Source organism: Otolemur garnettii, unplaced genomic scaffold, assembly GCF_000181295.1.
Source record: "Otolemur garnettii isolate 467f Iridium unplaced genomic scaffold, OtoGar3 scaffold00137, whole genome shotgun sequence".
NCBI classification, from domain to species: domain Eukaryota; kingdom Metazoa; phylum Chordata; class Mammalia; order Primates; family Galagidae; genus Otolemur; species Otolemur garnettii.
Window position 1 is genome coordinate 3,568,223 of NW_003852532.1, and position 22,796 is coordinate 3,591,018.

At 34.0% G+C, this 22,796-nt stretch overlaps 1 protein-coding gene and 1 non-coding gene across 2 annotated transcripts in view; one reads left to right on the forward strand and one right to left on the reverse strand.

The window, feature by feature from the left end:
* Window positions 1-22,796, reverse strand: part of STPG2 (sperm tail PG-rich repeat containing 2) — a 448,474-nt gene that overhangs the window by 338,840 nt on the left and 86,838 nt on the right. The window contains 2 exon segments of the mRNA XM_023518401.1: window positions 3,370-3,529; window positions 11,340-11,447. Coding sequence (XP_023374169.1) covers window positions 3,370-3,529; window positions 11,340-11,447 — 268 coding nt within the window.
* On the forward strand, window positions 16,857-16,963 carry LOC111728014. Its single transcript, XR_002775433.1, has one exon. It is a non-coding gene; the product is annotated as a U6 spliceosomal RNA (small nuclear RNA).

The window sequence follows — 22,796 nt, forward strand, 5'->3', positions numbered from 1 at the left end:
TTCACCCCCATCTCCCATTTGACACAGCTGGTCTGGTTGGTTTAGGTGTTGCCTGACCTTTACTGTCTCTCATTCTTACTGTTTCATAAATTTAGTTCCCACCCTAAAGATCTCTATCTTGAGTAGTTTAGGTGAATTGATTTAAGAGATTAACTTTTGAAGTGAAATGTTATAATAAGTCACTAAATTATACTAACAGTTAATGTGATTATTACTTTGAACATTACAAATTAAGAAAAATGCCACATTAGAAAAAGGTAACTTTGGGGTATATAAGAAGTAAAATTTTGAGTAAGGATTGGTGAGGCGTTTCAGCCACCCATATACAGTTAAGCTTTGTCTTATTTTGTAGAAAGTGAAGACTTTTTATGTCTATTTCTAGATCATAAAACAAAACAAACTATGAATATGCTAACATGGTGTGTACTCTTTACTTCATCCTGATAGTTCTGTCCACTCAGAAGGGGTGTGTCAACCGAAAGCCTCTCACCAGGTATAGCCTGAAGTACCTTCCTAGAAGGAACATGGACGGATGGCCGGTGAGGGTGGCAAGCAGGGTTTCTTTTTTCTGGCTCTCTTTTCACAAGGGACAGTTGCCCATCCTAGTCTGTTTTGGTGGCTCTACGTTCGTTAATTGTGCATCCATCAATTCTTTGTCTGACTACCTGAGAATCTGCTATTTAAAGTTCCAGCACTACCTCTCTCCTGAGATATAAAATAAAGTCTAAATTTTTATATCTTAATCTTTGCTAGAAAAATTCTTTTCTCATCCCACATGTAGCAACTACTGAGATTCCTACCCTAACAATTTCCATTGCATGCATTGGTCAAGAAAGCCGCCAAGGCTAGTAAAGATTGAAGGGGAAGAGTGAGACTCAACCTCTCTATGAAATGAGTAGTAAGCAGCTGTACCAGAGTAGAGTATTATCATAACAAAACTCTAAAATCTGAGTTTAGTAGCCTAAAGGCTTCAAAAGGACCTGAGGAGACTTTGTGATAACTTGAACGACAGTGAGGAAAGTGTTATTAGAGGCTGAAGAAAAAATGGATTGTATTATGCAATGGCAGAAATTTTAGCAAAACTGATACTTGAGTAATGAAGAGAATACCTAATCAACTAGTAGATTCTAAGGTAATTTCTGGACTGAATTTCAAAGGGCCAACGAGTTCTTTTTAACCATATGTGACAGGATATGGATAGAAAGAAATAAGTTAAAGTGTTCCGTTTTCAAGCAAGGAGGGTGCAGTAGGAAGATAACTAAAAGTGACCTGGGCCAATTATCATGTCATTAGCAAAAATCTATACTGCATTTCCCCCTCCCCCAGTGGGCTTTCAGAGAGGCTCACAGGAAATCTGCTTGTACAATTAGACTTAAGTTATCAAGGTGACACATGACCATGCTTGCTTGGGAGAGTTCAACCCAAAAAAAATAAAATGAAGCTTCAGTGAACAGTTGGGGGCTCCTGTAATAACAGCGGTCCATTTCCTGTCTGTGGCTAATGTATCTTGTTTTTGTCCAGTAAACTTTGCCACTTGCTTGCTTCGCTATCAATTTGTCTTGTATTCTTTGGCAAGAATATTCCAAGAATTGAGAACAGACCATCAGTTTTTCTAAAAAGTAAATCTGATGTGGCTTTTATCTAGTGGATTTAATTACAAAATAATATGATCAGAAACTCACAAAGTCTTTATATTAATTGTACAAACTTGGGATTTTGTACTATCGAACAGTGACAGTACAAAATGAAAAGTAGTTTATGGACACCCAAACATCTATGGGCAGGAAGCAGGTTAAGCAAGCTCCAGCTGCAAAGACAGCATATTTCAAATAGAAAAAGAAGGACAGCTCAGAGTATAGAACAACCAAGACTCCAAAAGGTAGAATTTAAAAATGCAGAAAATCATTCCCAGAAAGCCTAACTGGACCCTAATCAAGAAAATGGCAATGTGTGCCTGGCTGCATTTCAGAATTGCTATGGTACTGTGACTACTCTGGGCCTCAAATTTCACTCGTTTTTGAAGAGGAGTGTCTAGAGCAATTATCCTGTCTCTCTTCCACCATTGTATATTAGAGAAACCAGCTCTCTCTGTGAATCAAAGTTCTTCCAGTGGGGTATAATCGGCATCTTATGAATCACATCCAAGAATACTCAGCTGTACCTGTACCTGAGTTAGGTGATGAGATCCAGGACTTTGAGATTATGCCATAAGTGCTTGAAACTTTAGAGTCCCGGAGAAGGAATGGGTGCATGTAGGAAGAATGGCCAAAGAGTAGGTAATAAAATAGATGAAAGATGGCCATCATTTCTTTGGTACCTCTGTCACTGAAGGATAAACTTGGATGTCCCTTCCTTCAGTGTTTGCTACCCTGAGTGACTTGAATGACTAAAAGAATGCAGAAGTGATGTCCTGAGAGTTCTGTGATTAGGTCAGGAAAGTCTTACAGCATCTGACCAGGTCTTATGAAACCATGTATGTCAGACTACCCTGATGCAGACATGCTGGAGCTGTGTACACATGTTTAATGACATTCTCTTCTAGACCCACAAAATAATGAGTTAAAAAAGTCTGTTGTTTTGGCTCGGCACCTGTGGCTCAAGCGGCTAAGGCGCCAGCCACATACACCTAAGGTGGCAGGTTCAAATCCCCAGCCCGGGCCGGCCAAACAACAATGATGGCTGCAACCAAAAAATGGCCAGGCACTGTGGCAGGCGCCTGTAGTCCCAGCTACTTGGGAGGCTGAGGCAGGAGACTCGCTTGAACCCAGGAGGTGGAGGTTGCTGTGAGCGTGATGCCATGGCACTCTACCCAGGGGGACAGCTTGAGGCTCCGTCTCAAAAAAAAAAAAAAAAAAAGTCTGTTGTTTTAAGCTACTAAGTGTATTAAGTGTATTACACAGTAATAGACAATCAAAACTATATATTAAAAATTTTATGCATTATTTTGATTCTATATTCTTAGTACTGTATGCTAGAATACCCAATGAGAATACAAGAATATATGACTAAACATCCATGAAATTAAAAGTGAACATCATAAATATATTACCAGTAGTGACCACACAGTTGATATATTACATATGTTCATCTGCCAAGAAAAAATTAGTAGGACATTTACTAAATAAAGAAAAACAATAGAAAATTATAATTAAGATGAAGATCACGTTAAATTGAAAACATACTAAAACTGTATATTATTTTGATCTGTGTTTGATGCATAGCTGATACCTTAAAAAAAATGTTGAGTTAAAATTATACCACAAACCATGGGAGAAAAAAAATAAAACGTACTAATCAGTGTATCCACCTTGTTAAGAACATTAAGTTACATAAAGCCAAAGAGTAGAAATACACAGATTAACTGCTAACCTGGCATTTTTGCTGTCCTGTAGTCCTCTGTGAATCGAGCAGTACTTTGACCAAATGGGATATTTTTCTGTCTTAATGTTGTCTTCAAGGACATGGGCGCAGTTCGAGGTTCATTATATGTGCCCGGAGCTGGGGTGATTGATTTTATAGGTAAGAATCTCTAGTGAAGAACAGGAAAATATGCCAGTGAGAAACTAGAGTACATTTTGATATTTCATGAGTTAAAAGCTGTCTTCTAAGTAATATAATATCTGGAGTTTAATTTATGTCTTAATGGAGTGAAGAAAATGTAGATGAATTAAGATCTTATGGCCATCAAAAGATAATATATGTAGCTTTTAGCAAAATCATCTATATACCAATATAGTAATGTATTATGTGCCTTGCTAAGGCAGACAGACTTTTAGAAGGAAAGAATCTCAGCATGAGATTGTAGATGACAGATTACAGTAGAAGGAGAATTTTCACACAAGATATTCTGTAAGTTAAGATAAGTAAATAATTTCAATAACTATATGATCTAAATAATTTATTTTATGCAAGCAAAATGCATTAATGGACCAACTTCCTCAAAATGTATATTCAGTTAACTCAACAATATTATTAAATATCTTATAAAAAATAAAACTTAGATTCAAGTAGTTTATAAATTCATTTTAATTTATAAGCTTAACAATATATATGTATCTATTTGTATAACTACAAACTCTCATGAAATGTAGCATTTATAATCTCACTTTTTAACTTTTCCTTGAAAATAATTTCAAATTTATAGAAAAGTAGCATGAATAAAAATGATACAGAAAATACTTGTATTATCTCTACCTAGATTTGCCCGTTGTTAGCATTTTATATTATTTGTGCACTTTTTGTCTTACAATTCTCTTTGTCTCTTTCTGCCAGTCTGTCTTTCCCTTTCTTTGTCTCTTATTCTACAGACACACACACAACCACTTAATGAAAAATTATATATTTCATGGCTCCTTACCCCTAAATACTTCAATATGGATTTACAAAAGAAAAGGGTATTTTCTAACATATTCTCAGTACAGTTATCAACTTCAGTAAATGTATCGATGATATAATACTTAAATCTACAATTCATATTCCAAATTTGTCAGTTTATCTAATAAAGCCTCTATTACACTTATCACCTTCAGTATAATATGTAGATCAGGGTCAAATATGACTTTCAGTTACCATGTCTCTTTAGTCTCCATTAATGTAAGAACACTTTCACAGCCTTCCTTTGTATTTGTGACTGCAACATTTTAGGATATCACTTTCCCCTTGTGTATAATAGAACCTTCATTATTCGAGGTTTATCTGATGCTTCTTCATGATTATATCCAGGTTATACATTTCTGGACAGAATACTAAATGGGTAATGTAGTGGCCTTCTCCAGGTATCATATCAGAAATAGCACATGGCATCCTCTGTCCCTCACTGATCATTTTAATTTTGATCAGATCCAACACTCCCTCTATATTAAACACTCAGCATTCTACTGTAAGCAAGAGCTCTCCTTTATTAAATTATTTATTTCATTATCTCTCTGCCTATGTATAATTGATCTTTGAACAACCCAGATTGGAACTGTGTAAGTCCATTTATATTCAGAATTTCTTCCACCTCTGTCTCCTGAAACAGCAAGACCCACCCTTCTTCTCCACCCCCAGAACCTACTCAATGTGAAGAGGGCAAGGTTGAAGACCTTTATGATAATCTACTTACACTTAATGAGCAGTAAATAAATTTTCTCATTTTATGAATTTCTTAATAACATTCTTTTCTCTAGCTACTTTATTATACAAATACAGTATATAACACATATAATGTATGTGTTAATCCACATACGTTATCAGTAAGGCTTCCAGTCAGCAGTAGCATATTAGCAGTTAAGTTTGGGGGGAGTCAAAAGGTATACAAGGATTTTCAAATGCATGGGGGTCAGTACCCCAATCCCAACATTGTTCAAGGGATAATTGTCCTTATATATATTATTAAGTTATATATTTATTATCAATATGGACTTATGAATGTCAGTTTTAATAATTTATAATTCATTACTGAAATTTCTATAAGTGTGGGAGAACACTTCACATTGACTCCTATGTCCCTTTGATATACTGTCATTTTTTTTAGAACATACTTTCTGACTTAAAATGCTACAGATTCCTATTCTACCTATCCTGGACTCAGTTATTTCTCTGAGAGATTTTCTTCTATTTAGTAGGGAATGGAATTAGAGACCAAGATCTGGAAACTAGATGTGTTTCTTGCTAGTAGGATATATTTATTTCTTGGCTCATATAGCAGACAGAGCTAGAAAATGTGTGTGTGTGTGTGTGTGTGTGTGTGTGGAGCGAGAGAGAGAAAGTACACACATCCAAGTACATATACATACATACATATATGTATATTAAAAATCCCTATGCTCAGGAGTTCAAGACCAAGCCTGAGCAAGAGCAAGGCACTGTCTCTACTAAAAATAGACGAACTAGTGGGGTTTTGTGGTGGGCCCTTGTAGTTCCAACTACTCAGGAGGCTGAGGCAAGAGGATTGCTTCAGCCCAAGAATTTGAGGTTGTTGTGAGCTTGATGCCATGGCACTCTATGCAGGGTGACAGAGTGAGACTCTGTCTTAAAAAAATAAAAAAAATAAACTCTTCAATTCAAATCCACCCCATGAAGTCCTCTCTCACCTCCTCCATTTCATATTTGTATGTACCTTCCTCTACCATGAATATGTGGCTCATACTACAAAATTTTTTACTCAGATATATAAAGAAAATAGCTTTATGATTATTTTACATATACTACTCCAATAACCAACCTCCTAAAAATAATTCAAAATTTGTTTTCCATTCTTATATTAACTACCCACCCATCCCCAATCCCAACCAAGGACTGATATAGTTAAATATAATACAATCTTTGTAAGTTGACTACCCAACAAACTATAGCAAACTGGTCAACATACAGAGGTGGTCAACATAAGGAATTAAGCCTACTGTACTGATACATACATGTGCTTTACTTTCTTGAACAACTTTTATTAGAGAAAATCATATGAAATCATAATCAAAACAAAATCAAATATACAGTACCATACAAAATTAATACATTTACTGTTTTCTCATGGTTTAATAATTCTTTCTAAAAACGAGTCATCCTTGGTCTGTTCTTATTCTGATCATAAATGTAAGTGAAGAAAGCACTCTCAATGCTGGCTATACCCCTCAGCATACATAGGCATTTTTCCACAGCACCTGACTTTAACTGCATTATCAAATGCCCGGTATCCTCTTCTTTTGGAGTCTCTGCAATTTCCATGTCATTCTCACTTGCTTCTTCCACTTAATCAGCTGCTTCATGAACTTTTACATTGGTCCGTATTTCAATCAATATTGATTGGAAAATTGCTTCTAAGTCAGGTTCATTACAGGTTGCCACCTCATCATCCACTGAAACAAAACCTTCAAAATCTACTCCTTCAAATTGTGCCATGGGAGATGGATTGCCTGATGGGCTGAAAACATTGTGCTCTTGGACACTGTGACAAATCCAACTTTCTTGGAACATTTCTGAATCATGTCCAGCTGAACTTTATTCCAGGCAGAACTGTTTCAGAGGATAACATCCAGAGAGTTAACTGGTGGTGCGGATGAAGTTGCTTCCACAGGCAGACCACAGGTTTATGCTATAGTAATGACCCACTGCAGGAGCTGGGCTTAGGGCATTTTAAATGTTTTGATGATGCCTTGATCAAGGGTTTGGGGTCACTTTTGAAGGCAGAAATTTCCATGTCATGTTTGCAAGATGACATTCATTTGTGGATGGCCAGGACAGTTGTCTATTTTCAGTAGACTAGAACATTTCATCTTCATTTATCTGTTAATACCACTTACCCACTCCTCAAATAGGGCACCAGTCATCCCTGAGCACTTGTTTTATCTCCAAGTGATAGGAGGTCTTTGGGCTTCAGGTTCTTGAGTGTGCATGGCTTTGATAATTTACCAATCACTAAGGGCTTTAGTTTCACTGCAGGTGAGCTAACACAAAGCAGAACTGCAAAACATTCTTTGAAAAGTTTTCTGTTCCTACATTTGTCACCCTTCATGACAAGACTCCTAACAGGCACAGCCTTGAAAAGGAGTCTGTTCTGGTCAGCGTAAAAGATATCATCATCTTTGAAGCCTCTGGTGAAGTCTGTGAACTTTTTGATGAATTCCTCTACAATTTCTACTAGAACTTCATTGGATTCACCACACAAGACACTCTGGAAGATCTTGGGTCATGGTTTAAATTTCTTGAGCCAACCACTTGATGCTTGGAAATCTGCCACCCCAAATTGCTGTGCCAATTTTTATCAACTTCTTGGATCACTGGGCCAGAAAGTCAGGTGTTAATTGCTCTCATTTGTTTGAACCAGTTTAATGTGGCTTCATTGACTTTATTGAAGGAAGTTTTCCTCCTTTTCTTCAATAGGTCTTCACTTTCCTTACCATATATCCCCAAGTACTCAAGTTTACATTTTTAAATGTTGCTAACTGTGGTTTTGCTTAGACCAAAATGTTTTACCATCTTTCTTTAGCTGTTGCCTTCCAGAAAACATAGAAGATCAACCTTTCCCTTCAATGTCATTTATTTCAGTTCTTTCCTTTGGACCATCATATCTCAATTAACTATAAAATTTTCAGTGATTGTAAGGTATACCTACAATTCAGACCAGTTCTTCACGTTGAAAAAATCTTCCACAACACATAATAAAGAATAGGAAGTTAAGGCTAATCAAACGTGGTATTAAAACTTGAAAAAAGAACTTATACTAAAGAAAAGATAACAAAAATAAGGCACAAATCCCAGACCTTCTACCCCTTGGTGTAGAGTGGCTGCAACTGGTCAAGTTATAGAGGGTAAATTGTTTGTCACAGCCCAAGTAATTAAGATACAACTTGCAGAGGTGGCCAATATATAAAGGTTGGTCTTCTGTTGAGAAGTGTGTGTGGTCCATGTCCAGTCTATGAATATTAGGTCAACTTAAGGAGATGGTCAATGTAGGGAGGTAGTCGACTATGAAAGTTCTACTGTATTATGGTTACCAGATCATTCCTTCCTTTCTTCCCTTCAATGTGGTTAAGGGCATTCATTTGAAATATAATTACTCATTTGTGCCCATTTGCTTTCAATTTTAGCAGTTTTCTTAATCTTTCTCAGGCTTACGTTTTTTTCATGTGACATAATCTCACTCTGTCACCCTGTGAGAGTCATAGCTCACAGCAAGCTCAAACTCTTGGGCTCAAGCTAATCCTCTTGCCTCAGCCTCCCAAGTAGCTGAGACTACAGGTGCCCACCACAATGCCAGGATAGTTTTTCTATAGGTCTCACTTTGCTGAGGCTGGTCTCAAACTCCTGACCTTAAGCAATCCACCTGCCTTGATTTCCCAGAGTTGGAGGATTACAGGCGTGAGCCAGCCACCATGCTTGACCTCCAATGCTTACTGATTTACTTTACTTTTGAATACATGAAACATTGACATGCTGCCAAAAGACAAAATATATACTTTAAAAAGTATAGTTAAAAAAAAATGTTACTCTCTCCATTTCCCTTTCAACTCAGCCGATGCTGCACCACTGAGAGGATAAATAATGTAATTATAAAAAAAGAGGATAATTTGTAATATTCAACGTTTTCCATGATGCAAATACACCCACAGCAATGGCTAATTTCACCCTACAAACATGACATCGATCAACTTTCAAAACTTTTCTAAAATTAACAACTGGCTAATGTAAGACTATACAAGCTGCAGCATTTCAGTGCTTCCATTCCATCTCCTCACCATTTCTTACAGGTAACCAATGTCATTGTTCTCTGGTTTGTCCTTGCTGTATTTTATAAAGACAAGCAGTTATGTATACATTTTCACATTTTCCCTTCTTTTTTTCCACAAAAAATCGTGCATCCTATATGCAGTTTATAATTTGTTACTGGAAGTACCAAAAAGGATTCTCAAATATTTTTTCTAAATACTGTCTTATTTGGATTCTAGGTACAGTGGTTATAAAATGATAATTCTCTATAGAGGCTGCATATTAGAATCATTTGAAGAGTTAAAAAAATACTGGTGCCTGGACCCTATTCTGGACCAATCTTTGGGAAGAAGTGTATAAGGTCTGATTAACACTAAAGTATAAAAATCTATTAAAATCTCCCAAGCTTCTAATATATATCCAGGTTGAGAATCATTGTCATTAAAAAAATTATGTTTCTAAAATTAATAATTGAAGATATAAGGCAATTCAATGCATTCAGATAAAATACCAAGCTGCTAAAATAAGTGTCCCAAGGCTCAGCGCCTGAGCTAAGACACCAGCCACATACACCAAAGCTGGCAGGTTTGAATCCAGCCCAGGCTTGCCAAAAAACAATGACAACTACAACCAAAAAACAGCTGGGTGCTATGGTGGGTACCTGTAGTCCCACTACTTGGGAGGCTGAGGCAAGAGAATTACTTAAGCCCAGGAGTTGGAGGTTTGCTGTGAGCTGTGATGCCATGGCACTCTACCCAGGGCAACAGCTTGAGGCTCTGTCTCAAAAAATAACAGAGTTTCAAAAATATCTTTCTTTATTCTCATGAGCCCGAAATTCTGTGTGCTAAGTACATGTTGTTAATTATATTATCTGTGATTTTCTCTCATAATCATTAGTATATCTGTTCATAAAAAACAAAACACTATTACTACCCCATAGGGCATCCTTTTGGGTTGTAACTCCTCCATATCTTTTACCCTAGAACGATTATTTTTTTCTCCATCATCCCTTTAAACAAAATTAATAGCATATTCTTTTTTTTCCTTGAAATATAGTTAAAATATGATTAGTGCCAAGTGATATAAAGTTATGGCTATATATGAAATAAACATAAATAGGATAAAAACAGAGTTCTAGTTGTAAAAATTATATTTTAAAAAATTAAGGGCACACGTACACACACAAATACACAAAATATGCTGTCTTCCACACGTCTCTCTGATATAGCACCTTAAGTACCATTAAGTTGCTAAAGACAGAAACATGATATTCATTCCTGATTCTTCTCAGTCCCTCACTACATCTAACCCATTAAAAAGTCACGTTAATTATCCCTCCAAAATACATCTGCAATTGTCTCCAAGGAGGTGTCTCTTAAGTACAATCAAAGCAATGTAGTCATCTGTAGTCACCTGAAGGTTAATAATATTCCCAAGTTAAATAAGATAATCAGAGCTGTATATAACCTAGGTGAATAAATATTACAACTACTTTGGTCTGGAGACTACACATTATAAAAGTTTGATAGTACTATAATCACCTTTCCTTAGAAATAATCTTAGTTACCTTCAAGTCCCCTTAGTACATTCCTTGAAGAATGTGAAATGTATATTGTGAAATATATTCTATGACTGCTGTATCACTAGAGAAGGTCTCATTGGAAGTAATAGATATGACCTATGGCCAGGCTCCAATGAACACCTTCAGACCCTTTTTGGAAAGATATGCATGCCCTCATAAGTTACACATTAACAGCCCATACATTCATTAACAAATATATTGTTTTATTTAATTCATTCATCATTTATTCTTTTTTGACAAACATCAGAGAATATGAGCAGAACTATGTTATATTTTAAAACAGACTAATAAACTGAATTGAACATTCACATATGCAAATTTACTTAATAGAAAATGTTTAATAGATCATTCCTATTCAAATATTCATCTATTATTGTTAATATTTTACTCTTATTTCACTTCATTTTACTCACATGTTTTAGAAATATGTTTTTTGCAGGCCACATGTCTGTTTACAATTTGCTTAAATGCCACTTTTCCTTCCATAATCTCTATAAACACCATCAGATTCATTGCTGGCCTTATACAACACCTACTAGACTCTATACCTAAAAATACTGTAGACCATTACCTGGGATTGAGAAAGAAAAGCAGAAGGTGGATCATTTACAATTCGTGTCATACATTTTTTCTCTTGAAATTGGCTTTTAATGTCATATTTTCCAGGCCCTGGTACTCCCTAAATTACAGAAAGAAATACATGTTCTCATTAAAAAAAGGATCTATAGCACATACAGGTAGAGTTGGCTAAACGTTGGAACCAAAGCTACACAGCTTTTAAACAAATTCCTATATATTATCAAAATTCTTCATTAAAAGGCAAGCTAGAATAAAGTTCTTAAGAGCAACAAAAAAGAAAATTTTCCTTAGCAATGTTTTTCTGAACTGCAAAATATACTCTATCTGAAACTTTGCTGCCCTCTACTGATAAAGGTCAGAAAAAATAATCTGGCTCTCCACATGAATAAAAATTAAAATGAAGAAATAAAAATGAGTTCTAAAATTCATCCACTTAAAAATATACAACTAGCTTTTTTCCAAAAATTATATTTTAATGTATTTTCAAATTTCTTTTAACCAATAGCCTTCTGCCTTTTCCAACAGTAGCTTTAGGAAATGTTTCAACTACAAATGTTAGAATTGTAGACTTGATACAATTAGCTTTTAAATAGATACTTTACAATAGATAAGAATTAATTCAGTAAATCCTGAGATTGAGTTCTTTATTATTTTAGTAATATACATCAAATATATATCAAAACTTCTACTTATTCATCATCAAATATTTTAATTTCCTTGATAAAGTACCTTCCATAGTTAAAAATAATAAATTCAAATCTTCTGGTCCATATACACTTCAACTATTTTTCTACAGTTTAAAGAATTACTCTTTGATTTATTAATTACTTACCTTATAAGTTGGATATATAATGAAGTTCTACCAGTATATCCTTTCAGTCCTTCTTTTAATATGTATAAATCCAATCACTTCCCTCTGCTCCCACAACTTTGACTCTGATCCAAGCCACCACTGTCTCTTACCTGAATTATTGTGCAATTTTCCTAAATTCTCCCTACTTCTACCCTTGCCTATCATCAACCTATCAACATAGCAGCTAGAGTTGGCTGGCTCTGGTCCAGAATTTGAGTCAGATTGCATCACTCTCCTTCTCAAACCCATCCAGTGGTTTCCAGTCTTACTTAGAGCAAAAACCAAATCCTGAATTCCACTCCTGGACACAGTATTACCACTCTAACCTCAGCTCCTACTATGCTATCCCTTCATTCACTCTACTCCATCTCTTCCTCAAATGTCAGGTAAATATCTACTTCAAAACACTGGCACTTGGCAATCTCTTTGCTTAGAATGTTCACCCTGGCTTACTCTATTTCAATCAGGTTATTATCCAATGTCACCTCTCCATGTGTCATTTCCAAGTCAGTCAATCTAAAATTATTTTCCATGCTATCCAAAATATAATTTTCTTCTACATTTTAAGCTCTAAGAGCGCAGGATTTTTTTGTTGTTGTTGTTCACTGTTGTATCTCCAGAGTATAGAAAGGGTGCCTGAAGCTTGTAGGTGTTCAATTAATATTTGCTAGAAGAACGGATGGATGCATGAATTAAAACCTACATTTTCACTGAATATATCATAAACTTGAAGATATGTCCCCATTAGAAAAAATAGGGCTCCAAATAAGCATATTAGCCATTTCTAATTATAGTAAAATATTTAAATCCTATGTACTTAAAAAATAATAATTTAAAAAATTACTTTAGGAGGAACAAATACAAAAATACCTCTTCTTAATAACAAGTTAGATTCTTAAAAGTTATGCAAAGGTGAATGTTATCTTGTCTCAAACAAGCAATTTCAAGCCGTTTTTTGTTGACTAGTAGAAAACATGCACTTCAGCTATGGCATATAGAATTATTTTTATCTATGAACTTGTAGTAAGTTTAGAAGAAATGAAACATAATCCTGTGTCTATACAAACCCATGAAATATGTATCAAATATGTAAAGATGGAGAATATAACTTCAAATGCTAACGTATTTTCTGGAACTATAGCAATAAGTTGAATCCTTCTTCTCCTTATGCAGTAGCCCTCTTTATCCATGGGGGATATGTTTCAAGACCCCCAGTGAGTGCCTTAAACTGAGGATAGCACCCAACCCAATGTACATATATGCACATGACAAAATTTAATGTATAAATTATGCACAGTAAAAGATTGATAATAATAATATAATATGACAACTATAACAATATACTATTCATAGTTTCATGGATAGAAGATATATTCTTACTGTAGATCTTAGCAATCTTAGCAATTCCCCCTACTTAGTAAATAGAAGTAGGGGGAATTTAGGAAAATTTCACAATAATTTTTTTTCTTTCCTCATTAAATTGAGAACTTTCACCTTTTCACTTGAAATAGGTAGAAGTTAAAATAGAATGAGAGCTAGGAGTACGAAATTCATACATCATGATCAAGTAGGTTTCATCCCAGGGATGCAAGGCTGGTTTAAAATACGCAAGTCCATAAATGTTATCCACTGTATTAACTTCTACCTATTTTAACTTCTACCTATTTTTTATTTTTCAAATACTCTTCAATATTCTCTAAATTTTTTTATTCATACCTGTGTTATCTTCCATCTTTCTGGATATTAATTATAATTCTTAATTAATTATAATTTATTCTCTCTATTTTCTGTTTCCTTGGAATGGCAATGGTGTTGAATTGTTTGCTTGTCATTGTACTTCACCTTGAAAGATTTCTTCAAATGTCTGATGGTCTTTTGTTCCTCAGTCATATTTAAGGATAGGTTACAAGAAAAGCTGATTGAATATTTCACACATGGGTAGATGTGACTTGAAAATATTAGACTTCACTATGCCATGATGGAATTACAATTCATCCTTTGTAGTAGAAGGTAACATGTAAGGGAGAGTCCCAAATGTCAATGGTTTTTCAAAGCTGCAAAAGGAACTTTCTTCCCATCCTGTATGCAAACTTTCATTTAAACTCCTCATTTTCTTCCTGCCTTACTATTAATTATAAAAAATTTAAAATATTGCAAAAAGTACAGAGATTAATATAAGAAGTTCTCCTGTACTCATTACCCAAATTTAATGACAGTTCACAACTCATATCCAAATTTGTTTCCCAGAACTACTAATTTCCCTAATAATCTAAACACAAATCCAAAATATCATATAATTTCATCAATAAGTAGTTTTTACTCAGTCTATAAATCTCAAAATTCTCACATCTTAAAAAAACTCTCACTTCTACAGTCAACACTCGCATAGATAATGTTTTTGATTCCTCCTATCTGTGATCTTACAAATGAAATGAAGAAATATTAATTCCTTGTATTTACCAGCTACCACCATGTAGCAGGAACAATACTTGATACTTTTCTTTTATCTTTAATTCTTAAAAATCCTCAAGGTAGACAGCATTATTCATAGATTTCCTAATGAAGAAAATAAAATTCATGGAGATTTCAACTAGTAAGTGCAGAAATCAAACAAATGTCTAACCACTGACTAATACTTCTTTTTCAAGGAGTATTACAAAAGTATAGTACCATGTTTCCCCAAAAATAAGACACTGCCTTATATTTATTTTTTCTCAAGAAGACACACTAGGGCTTATTTTCAGGGGATGTCTTCCTCTCTATGCCAAAATGCATAGTGTGTCTAGGCAGATATGCTGCATAGCCACGCCCATCACTAGGTTTTATTATCTGTGTAGGGCTTCATGCATAGAAATCTTGCTAGGGCTTATTTTGGGGGTAGGTCTTATTTTCGGGGAAATACAGTATTATAGAGATTATGACAAAACTGATTTTAAAATACATTAAATCTTCATTAACCTATTTTATATGGCAACATGTCACATTTTATATTTTAGAACAAAATTCCTTTGCTTATATATTCTTTCTTTTTACAACTATTTATTAAATTGTCTAGTATGTGTCAGGCATATACTACATTCTTATATGGGTTCTTGGATGAAGTCCTGCCATCATAAAGTGAAAATTCTAGTTAAAGAGACAGACAAATAACAGCTAACCAGATAAATAAACTAGTTACAAATTCAACAAATGTCATTAAGGATGCAAAGTGCTGAGATAGAAAATAACAGCAGGAGAAAGGGAAGACCATTTATGCTAAAACTATGGAAAGAATGAATAAAACAACAGCATACACAATTTTCATGGGAAAAATGTCAGAATAGCACTCCTGGTAGGATGAAAAGGAAGTGCAAAAACTCTTGAGGAAGCTAATATGTTCCTTTTGGAAAGAACTTTGGAGAATACTCAGGGATCTAAAAGTAGAACTGCCATTCAATCCTGTAATTCCTCTACTAGGTGTATATCCAAAAGACCAAAAATCACTTTACAACAAATATATTTGCACTAGATTGTTCATTGCAGTTCAATTCATAATAGCCAAGTCATGAAAGAAGCCCAAGTGCCCATCAACCCATGAATGGATTAATAAATTGTGGTATATGTATACCATGAAATATTATGCAGCCTTAAAAAAGATGGAGACTTTACCTCTTTTATGTTTACAGGGATGGAGCTGGAACATATTCTACTTAGTAAAGTATCTCAAGAATGGAAGAAAAAGTGTCCAGTGTACTCAGTACTATTATGAAACCAATTTATAATCACCCTTTCATATGAAAGATAAATCACAGGATGAAGGAGGGAAGAGGAGAGGGATGGGAGGGAGAGGGGAGGTTTGATGAAGGGAGGGTAAATGGTGGGACCACATCTATGGTGCATATTGCAATGGTACATGTCAAATCTATTAAACATAGAGTATAAATGTCTTAACACAATAATCAAGTAAATGAGGTGAAGGCTATATTAACTACTTTGATGTAAGCATTCCAAATTGTATTTAAAATCAGCCCATGTTACCCCATAAATGCATTAATGTATACATGATATATGTATTTATGACTTAATAATAAAAAAAAACTCTGAGGAAAGATTTCATATCTAGGAATAAAATTGCTAGATCATGTGGTCATTCTATATTTGGCTTTCTGGGTAACTATTAAACTGTTTTCCATAGAGACTTGCCATTTTATATTCCCCCCACAAATTTCTCACATCCTCACTAACATTTGTCATTTTCAATTTTTTATTATATCCATACTTGTTCGTATGAAGAGGTATTTCATCACAATTTTGATTTGCATTTCCCTAATGATTAATGATGTAGAACATTCATGTGTTAATGGCCATTTGGACTTCTTCTTTGGATATCTATCCAAGTCCTTTGCCTATTTTGTAACTGGATTATCCTTTTGCTATCAGAGTACATTTTAAGAAGATAAATATAACGGCCTATGAAGAATAAAGATGGACAGCACCTGTGGCTCAAAGGAGTAGGGCCCAGGGCCAGAGGTGGTGGGTTAAAACCCAGCCCTGGCCAAAAACTGCAAAAAAAAAAAAGAAAGAAAGATTCTTAAAAGAATAAAGATGAGTGTAAGACTGGAAGTGGAGATAAAGTTAGATGGCTATTTCAAAAATCCGGACAAAAAACAATGCCTTGTGCTCGCTTCGGCAGCACATATACTAAAATTGGAACGATACAGAGAAGATTAGCATGGCCCCTGCGCAAGGATGACACGCAAATTCGTGAAGCGTTCCATATTTAAAAAAAAAAAAAACAAAAAAAAACAATGCCTTCTTTGATTAGAGAGTAATGGGTAATGAAAATGTAACAACAGAACAAGTCATTATGGATTTTCTACAAAAGTGGCTACCAAAAATTGCTCCTATCCCTGTAATCCCACGTTTTCGCCAGAAGACAGAGTCCATTTCCCTCTCCTTAAATCTGAGCTGGCCTAGTGTCTTATTTTGACAAAGAGAATACAGGTGAAATTGCATCATGCCACTTCTGAGTAGGCCTTAATAGGCATAATTTGTTCCATATTTGTACCCTTGGGGCCCTCAGTCTCCATCAAAGAAGTACAACTACTTGGAAACAAAGTGAGACCCAGCCAGCTCATAGTCATTACAGCCAACACATCTGAGCTGCTATATATGCAAATCTATTATTAGATATTCCAGCCCCCTCCCTCAATTAAATGAGTGACCCCAGTTGATACCACATGGATCAGAAAAGCTGGCTAAGTAAAGCCAGTGGATCCAAACAATCATTGTACCGTAAAGGTTAATTCCTGTAGGAAAAGTTCACTCCTGGCCACTCTGAAAGTCTTACAGCCTTCAGCTATAAAGAATATCCTATTGTTGCTAGTTGTATTTTTTTCAGCAATAAACTATATGCTTAACCATTGTCCTTTTGCTTTAGTGATCAAATCCTATTTTCCACTGTTAATTCCATCACTACCAGTGAATAATAATAGAAAATAACAAATTGTTGTTTCAAGTCACTACACTTTGGGATGATCAGCTATGCAGAAACAAATAACTGAAATAACACTAAAATTCACAAAGCACCTACTGTTTGACAGGCACTCTTTCAATTCACAAATTTTTAAAAAAAACCTGTAACACAAAGAAATCAAATTATTTCTAAAAGTAACATTTCTTGTAAATGATTGAGACAGATATTGATTGCTTGCACAATTCCAATTACCAACCCCCATTCTCCTACCTATCTTCCATATAGGAGAGGCTGCATGACACTGCCTGGTTAATGAATGTAAGCAATTATCAGATAGAAAAATTAGAAACAAGGGCAAGGTTGGGAGAAAGATTAGTTGAATTTTGAAATGTTAGTTTTGTAGTTTCTGTAAAACATCAAGATGTAGGTGTCATATAGACAATAATTCATAGAGGACTGGAAGTCATTGAAGAGGTCAAAACTAAAAGTACATATTGGAAGTGATCTATGTATTTGGAAGGGATCAGTATATATATGACCACAAAACTAAATGTGGTTTCTGAAGAAACTGTGTAAAGAATAAAGAGAAAAGAGCTAATAATATGTAATATTTATGTGATTCTCAGTATTATATTCATTTTAATACTGTATTGCTAATATTTTAACATAATATTGAGATCATTTACTATAATTTTCAGCTAACATCTGGACTGAATATTTTGACTAGATTGATAATTATTCCATTTTCCAGAGCTAATTAAAATGTATCTATTTCAATTCTCAAGTACCAGAAGACATTCAACATTCTTTCTCTGTTATGTTATCTTATAATTAGGAGAAACAAATTTATGAGCAATTTAAAATGAGAGTTTGCAACTTATAACATTTTCAGTACATTTATATCAACCAAATTTTTGCTATATGATTTATTAGCACTATCTCCTAATAAAAGAAAATAAATCTTTTATTTTAAATGAAATATATTTTTAAAGTTTGTCCCAGATACACTCTTTAAGTGACCTAATCATCATGATTGATTGAATGGAGTAATATATAACTCAAATACATAATTTTATTTGGGATTGTAGAAAAGAACATATGTCTATAACATTCATTGTGTAATTGTAACATAAATTTTGATTCATTTAGAAAGCATAATACATTCTTTGTTTCTGATGTAAGGAAATATGTTTTATGTGTTCTTTAAAATTAAACAGAACTAAATCAAATAAATGTGGTAAAAAACTTTAAATGAACAAAACAATTTGACAAGTAACTGTGTTAGTCAATAGTAGCATTGCAAGGGTCATTGGGTCTCTCAGATACAGTATTTAGATCATATGAGAAAATTTCAAAGCGACAAAAAGTGCTTGGTAGAATAAATTGAATACTAATTAGCTGACCAAATGTTTAGTAACAGAAACAGAAAACAAAAGTAACTTTTCCATGTAAATCAGGAGAAGCAGAATTTAAAGGTAAGCTACCAGGATTAACTGTATTAGCATTGCTATGGACTAGAGGGTTGTCTTATGCAGTTTCAATCAAAAATGAAATTGAGTAAAACCGATTAAAGTTGCTTAGATCCTATAATACATCTGCTGAATAATAGTTCATGCCAACACTATGATTTGTGATTTAGCTGAGTCAAAAATTTAATATAGCAAACCTGAAACCACCCTGCTATGTTCTGAAGTAAATCAAATATGAGTAAATCTGGCCATGCTGCAAATCTTCACACAATTATCAAGAATTACACAAGGAATTTGTGCTCCAAAGTTTTCCCCAGGAAGAAATGTATATAAATAGTTTGTGTAGTTTTCCTTTAATTACTATTACATATCCTATATGGTGTATTATTTAGTAGCAGTCAAATTTCATAATGCCTATTTTGGTAAATTAGTGCTATGTAAATGTTCAGAGTTCATTAACATTTATTACTATGCAATACAACATGAACTTCTTGATATGAGTATATTCTTCATACTCTTTATAAACCCCAAATTCCTCTTTTAAAGGGAAAAATAAAAATTATCATTTAATAAATAATACACAAACACATCCAATTGAAATAATCTTAAGGGTTATAAATCTTAAATGAAGTAAAGATCCACATAAGATTAATTAACATTACACTCAAAAAGATAGAGAATTCAAATGCCTACTGGGGCCAGGAGGCAAATAAATGGTGAATAGAAAATAGTACACTGGAAATCACTCCCTCTCACTGCCTAGGGTCAGCATTTCATCAGACCAGATGATTGTTGTTAGATGTTTTTGGTCATTTTTAAGTAAAGCTGAAAATCTGGATTTATATACGAAATTTCATAAGTTACAAACATTGGCAACTAATTCAATTTTTTAAATCTACAAATAGGTCATAAAAATAAAATTATGGATTAAAGTCAGCCTATGGGCCACTGGATTCCACAACCTGCTCTTTAATATTTTAGGCTAAGTATAAATATATTACCATATATACACCATATATAAGTTCCCAAATATAACTCCAAATCTTGCTAAATCAAAGTCTAAAAGAAATTCCATAAATGATTTAGAGTTTTTCTATGCCTAATGATAGTATTATTGTGATGAAATTACAATGTTCTTATTTATAAATGGTCAGCAGAGACTTGATCTGATGAATTTATGCTACACATACTGATAGTTCTCAAACTAGGATTTCACAGGTCTGAAGTAATCTCTGAAATGCTGTGTAGGAAAAAGGCCCAATTACTAATATTTATTAATACTTTAACTATATTATTTTGCAGTGATAAGACTACATCATGCAAATAAGTCACATTAATGTTGCCTAATACCATGAAGAGGCTGATATTGTCTTCATGATTCTCATTGTTGTGAGACAAAAGACATAACTTCCTATTACATTCATGTTAGTGAACACAATAAATTAGAATTTTTTATATCTTCTCCTCTGTAAAGTGTAGAGAATGGGTTGATGGCAACCAGAAAATGAAGTATGAAAGTAAGCTCATCTGGCCACATTATAGACAACCAACCTCTTGAGCAAATGAATAAAATTGTAGATAGAGTCATCAAGTAATGAAAGTACCAGAATCAGAACTTTCTCTGGATCTGGGTGGGGGCAGTGTTGATATAAATTTCAAGAAGATTATGGGGAAATTCTGATTCCCTGAATTGAAACACCTTGTACTTACCTAAGAGCACTGAAGCAAAGAAATCTTAATACCCAAGATGAAGACAATTCTTTGTCTATAACTTCAATAATAGTGTTTCTTAAATTTTAGCACCTATACATTCCTTAATAGGTAATCAGTGAAGATGAATATCATCAACATATGTAATTTTTAAAATATATTTCTTAATTTTCTACATCAAAATTAGTCATACTTTTTTTTTTAAGAGATGTGATCTCACTCTGTCACCCATGCTGGAGTGCAGTGGCAATCAATCATAACTCACTGAAGCTTCAAACTCCTGGGCTCCAAGGATCCTCCTGCCTCAGCCTCCCAAGTAGGCACCTGTCTGGATAAGGTTTTTTATTTGTTTTTGTTCTGTTTTGTTTTGTAGAGATGAGGTCTCACTATGTTGCCTAGGCTGTTCTCAAACTCCTAGCCCCAAGTGATCCTCTTACCTCACCATCCCAGAGGGCTGGGATTACATGTATGAGCTATGGCACAGAGACATTTTTAAAATTAGTAATAAAATGAGTTTTATTTCAACAAAAAGATAATATTGTTTTCAGTCTTTCACCAACACAACATAGCTATATGCAATTCAATGATGAATAGCTTAATTTATAATTTAGGTTATATTTGCAATTGATTTCTCATAATAGTTTCTACTAAATTAGAAAAATTCAAATTCCCAATCATAGGTCATTATAAATAGGCCCAGAAGCTGTCAAATAAGTCTGGATATTAAACATAAATGGCCCAGAAACTAGGAGAGATGGATCACTGAAGACTATTGTCAGCACTTAAAATAGATAAGTTGTAACATTTTATTTTACAGGTAAAAGCTGGAAGTTTGTGTATTTCAACTTGGAAAACTACAATGATTGCATTCTAATTCACTCATAAGTAGTTTTCAGTCTTAGAAATTATTTCTTCATTTTCTGTTGCAAAATTTGAAAGTACTTTATAAATTAGCTAAATAATACATCATCTGTTTCTTTCTACAAGGACTAAAAAAGACATTGAGCTGGGAAGAAGACCAAATCTCGAAGTCCCAGTATTAGTATTGCAGTTTGATTGTCTTTAAAAATCCTGGGAATATATCCTCAATGTTAAAAGATTTTTGCTGGGAGATGATGACTTCAGGCTCCTCAAGATACTAAGTTATGCCACTTGAAAAAACCACATGAAAACATAATAGTCTTTACTGGCATTAGATTAATATTTCACTTCTATATTTCATAGAATCAACAGTCCCCTCAACAACATTCTTCAGTGTAACCAAACCATTGTATCATTTACTTATTTCTCCTTTATCCACACTTTAAAAACACTTCACTGACTTTAATTTGAATGTATTTATACTTTTTACTTTTTATTTCAAGTCAAATTTAAAGTAAAAAGGCATACATGTTTGAGATTTTTTATTATTTCTCTAGCTTTACTGAGATAAAATTAACAAATTAAAAATTCTATGCATTTAAGATATAGAATGCGATGTCTTGATATTTGTGTAAACCATGAAATGATTAACACAAATAGCTATTTAAAATATCCACTACTTCACAGTTACCATTTGTGTGTGTGTGTGTCACAGGTTCTTTATTCAATCATCCATTGATGGGCATTGACTTTGTATTTCAGCGTTGTGAATAATGCTGCAATGAACATGAGAGTACAGATATCTCTTTAACATATTAATTCATTCCCTTTGGTTGGAGAGCCAGAAGTAGGATAGCTGGATCATTTCATAGTTCTGTTTTTGTACTTTTGAACAACTTCTTTCCAGAATGACTGTATCAATTTACATTCTCATTAAAAAGGGTTCCCTTTTCCCTATATCCTCACCAACATCTGCTATCATTTGACTTCATGGTAATAACAATTCTAACAGGTGGAAGGAGATGTCTCATTGGGGTTATGATTTCCACGTTTCTGGTGATAAATGATACTAAGCATTTTTTAATATAATTGTTGGTCATT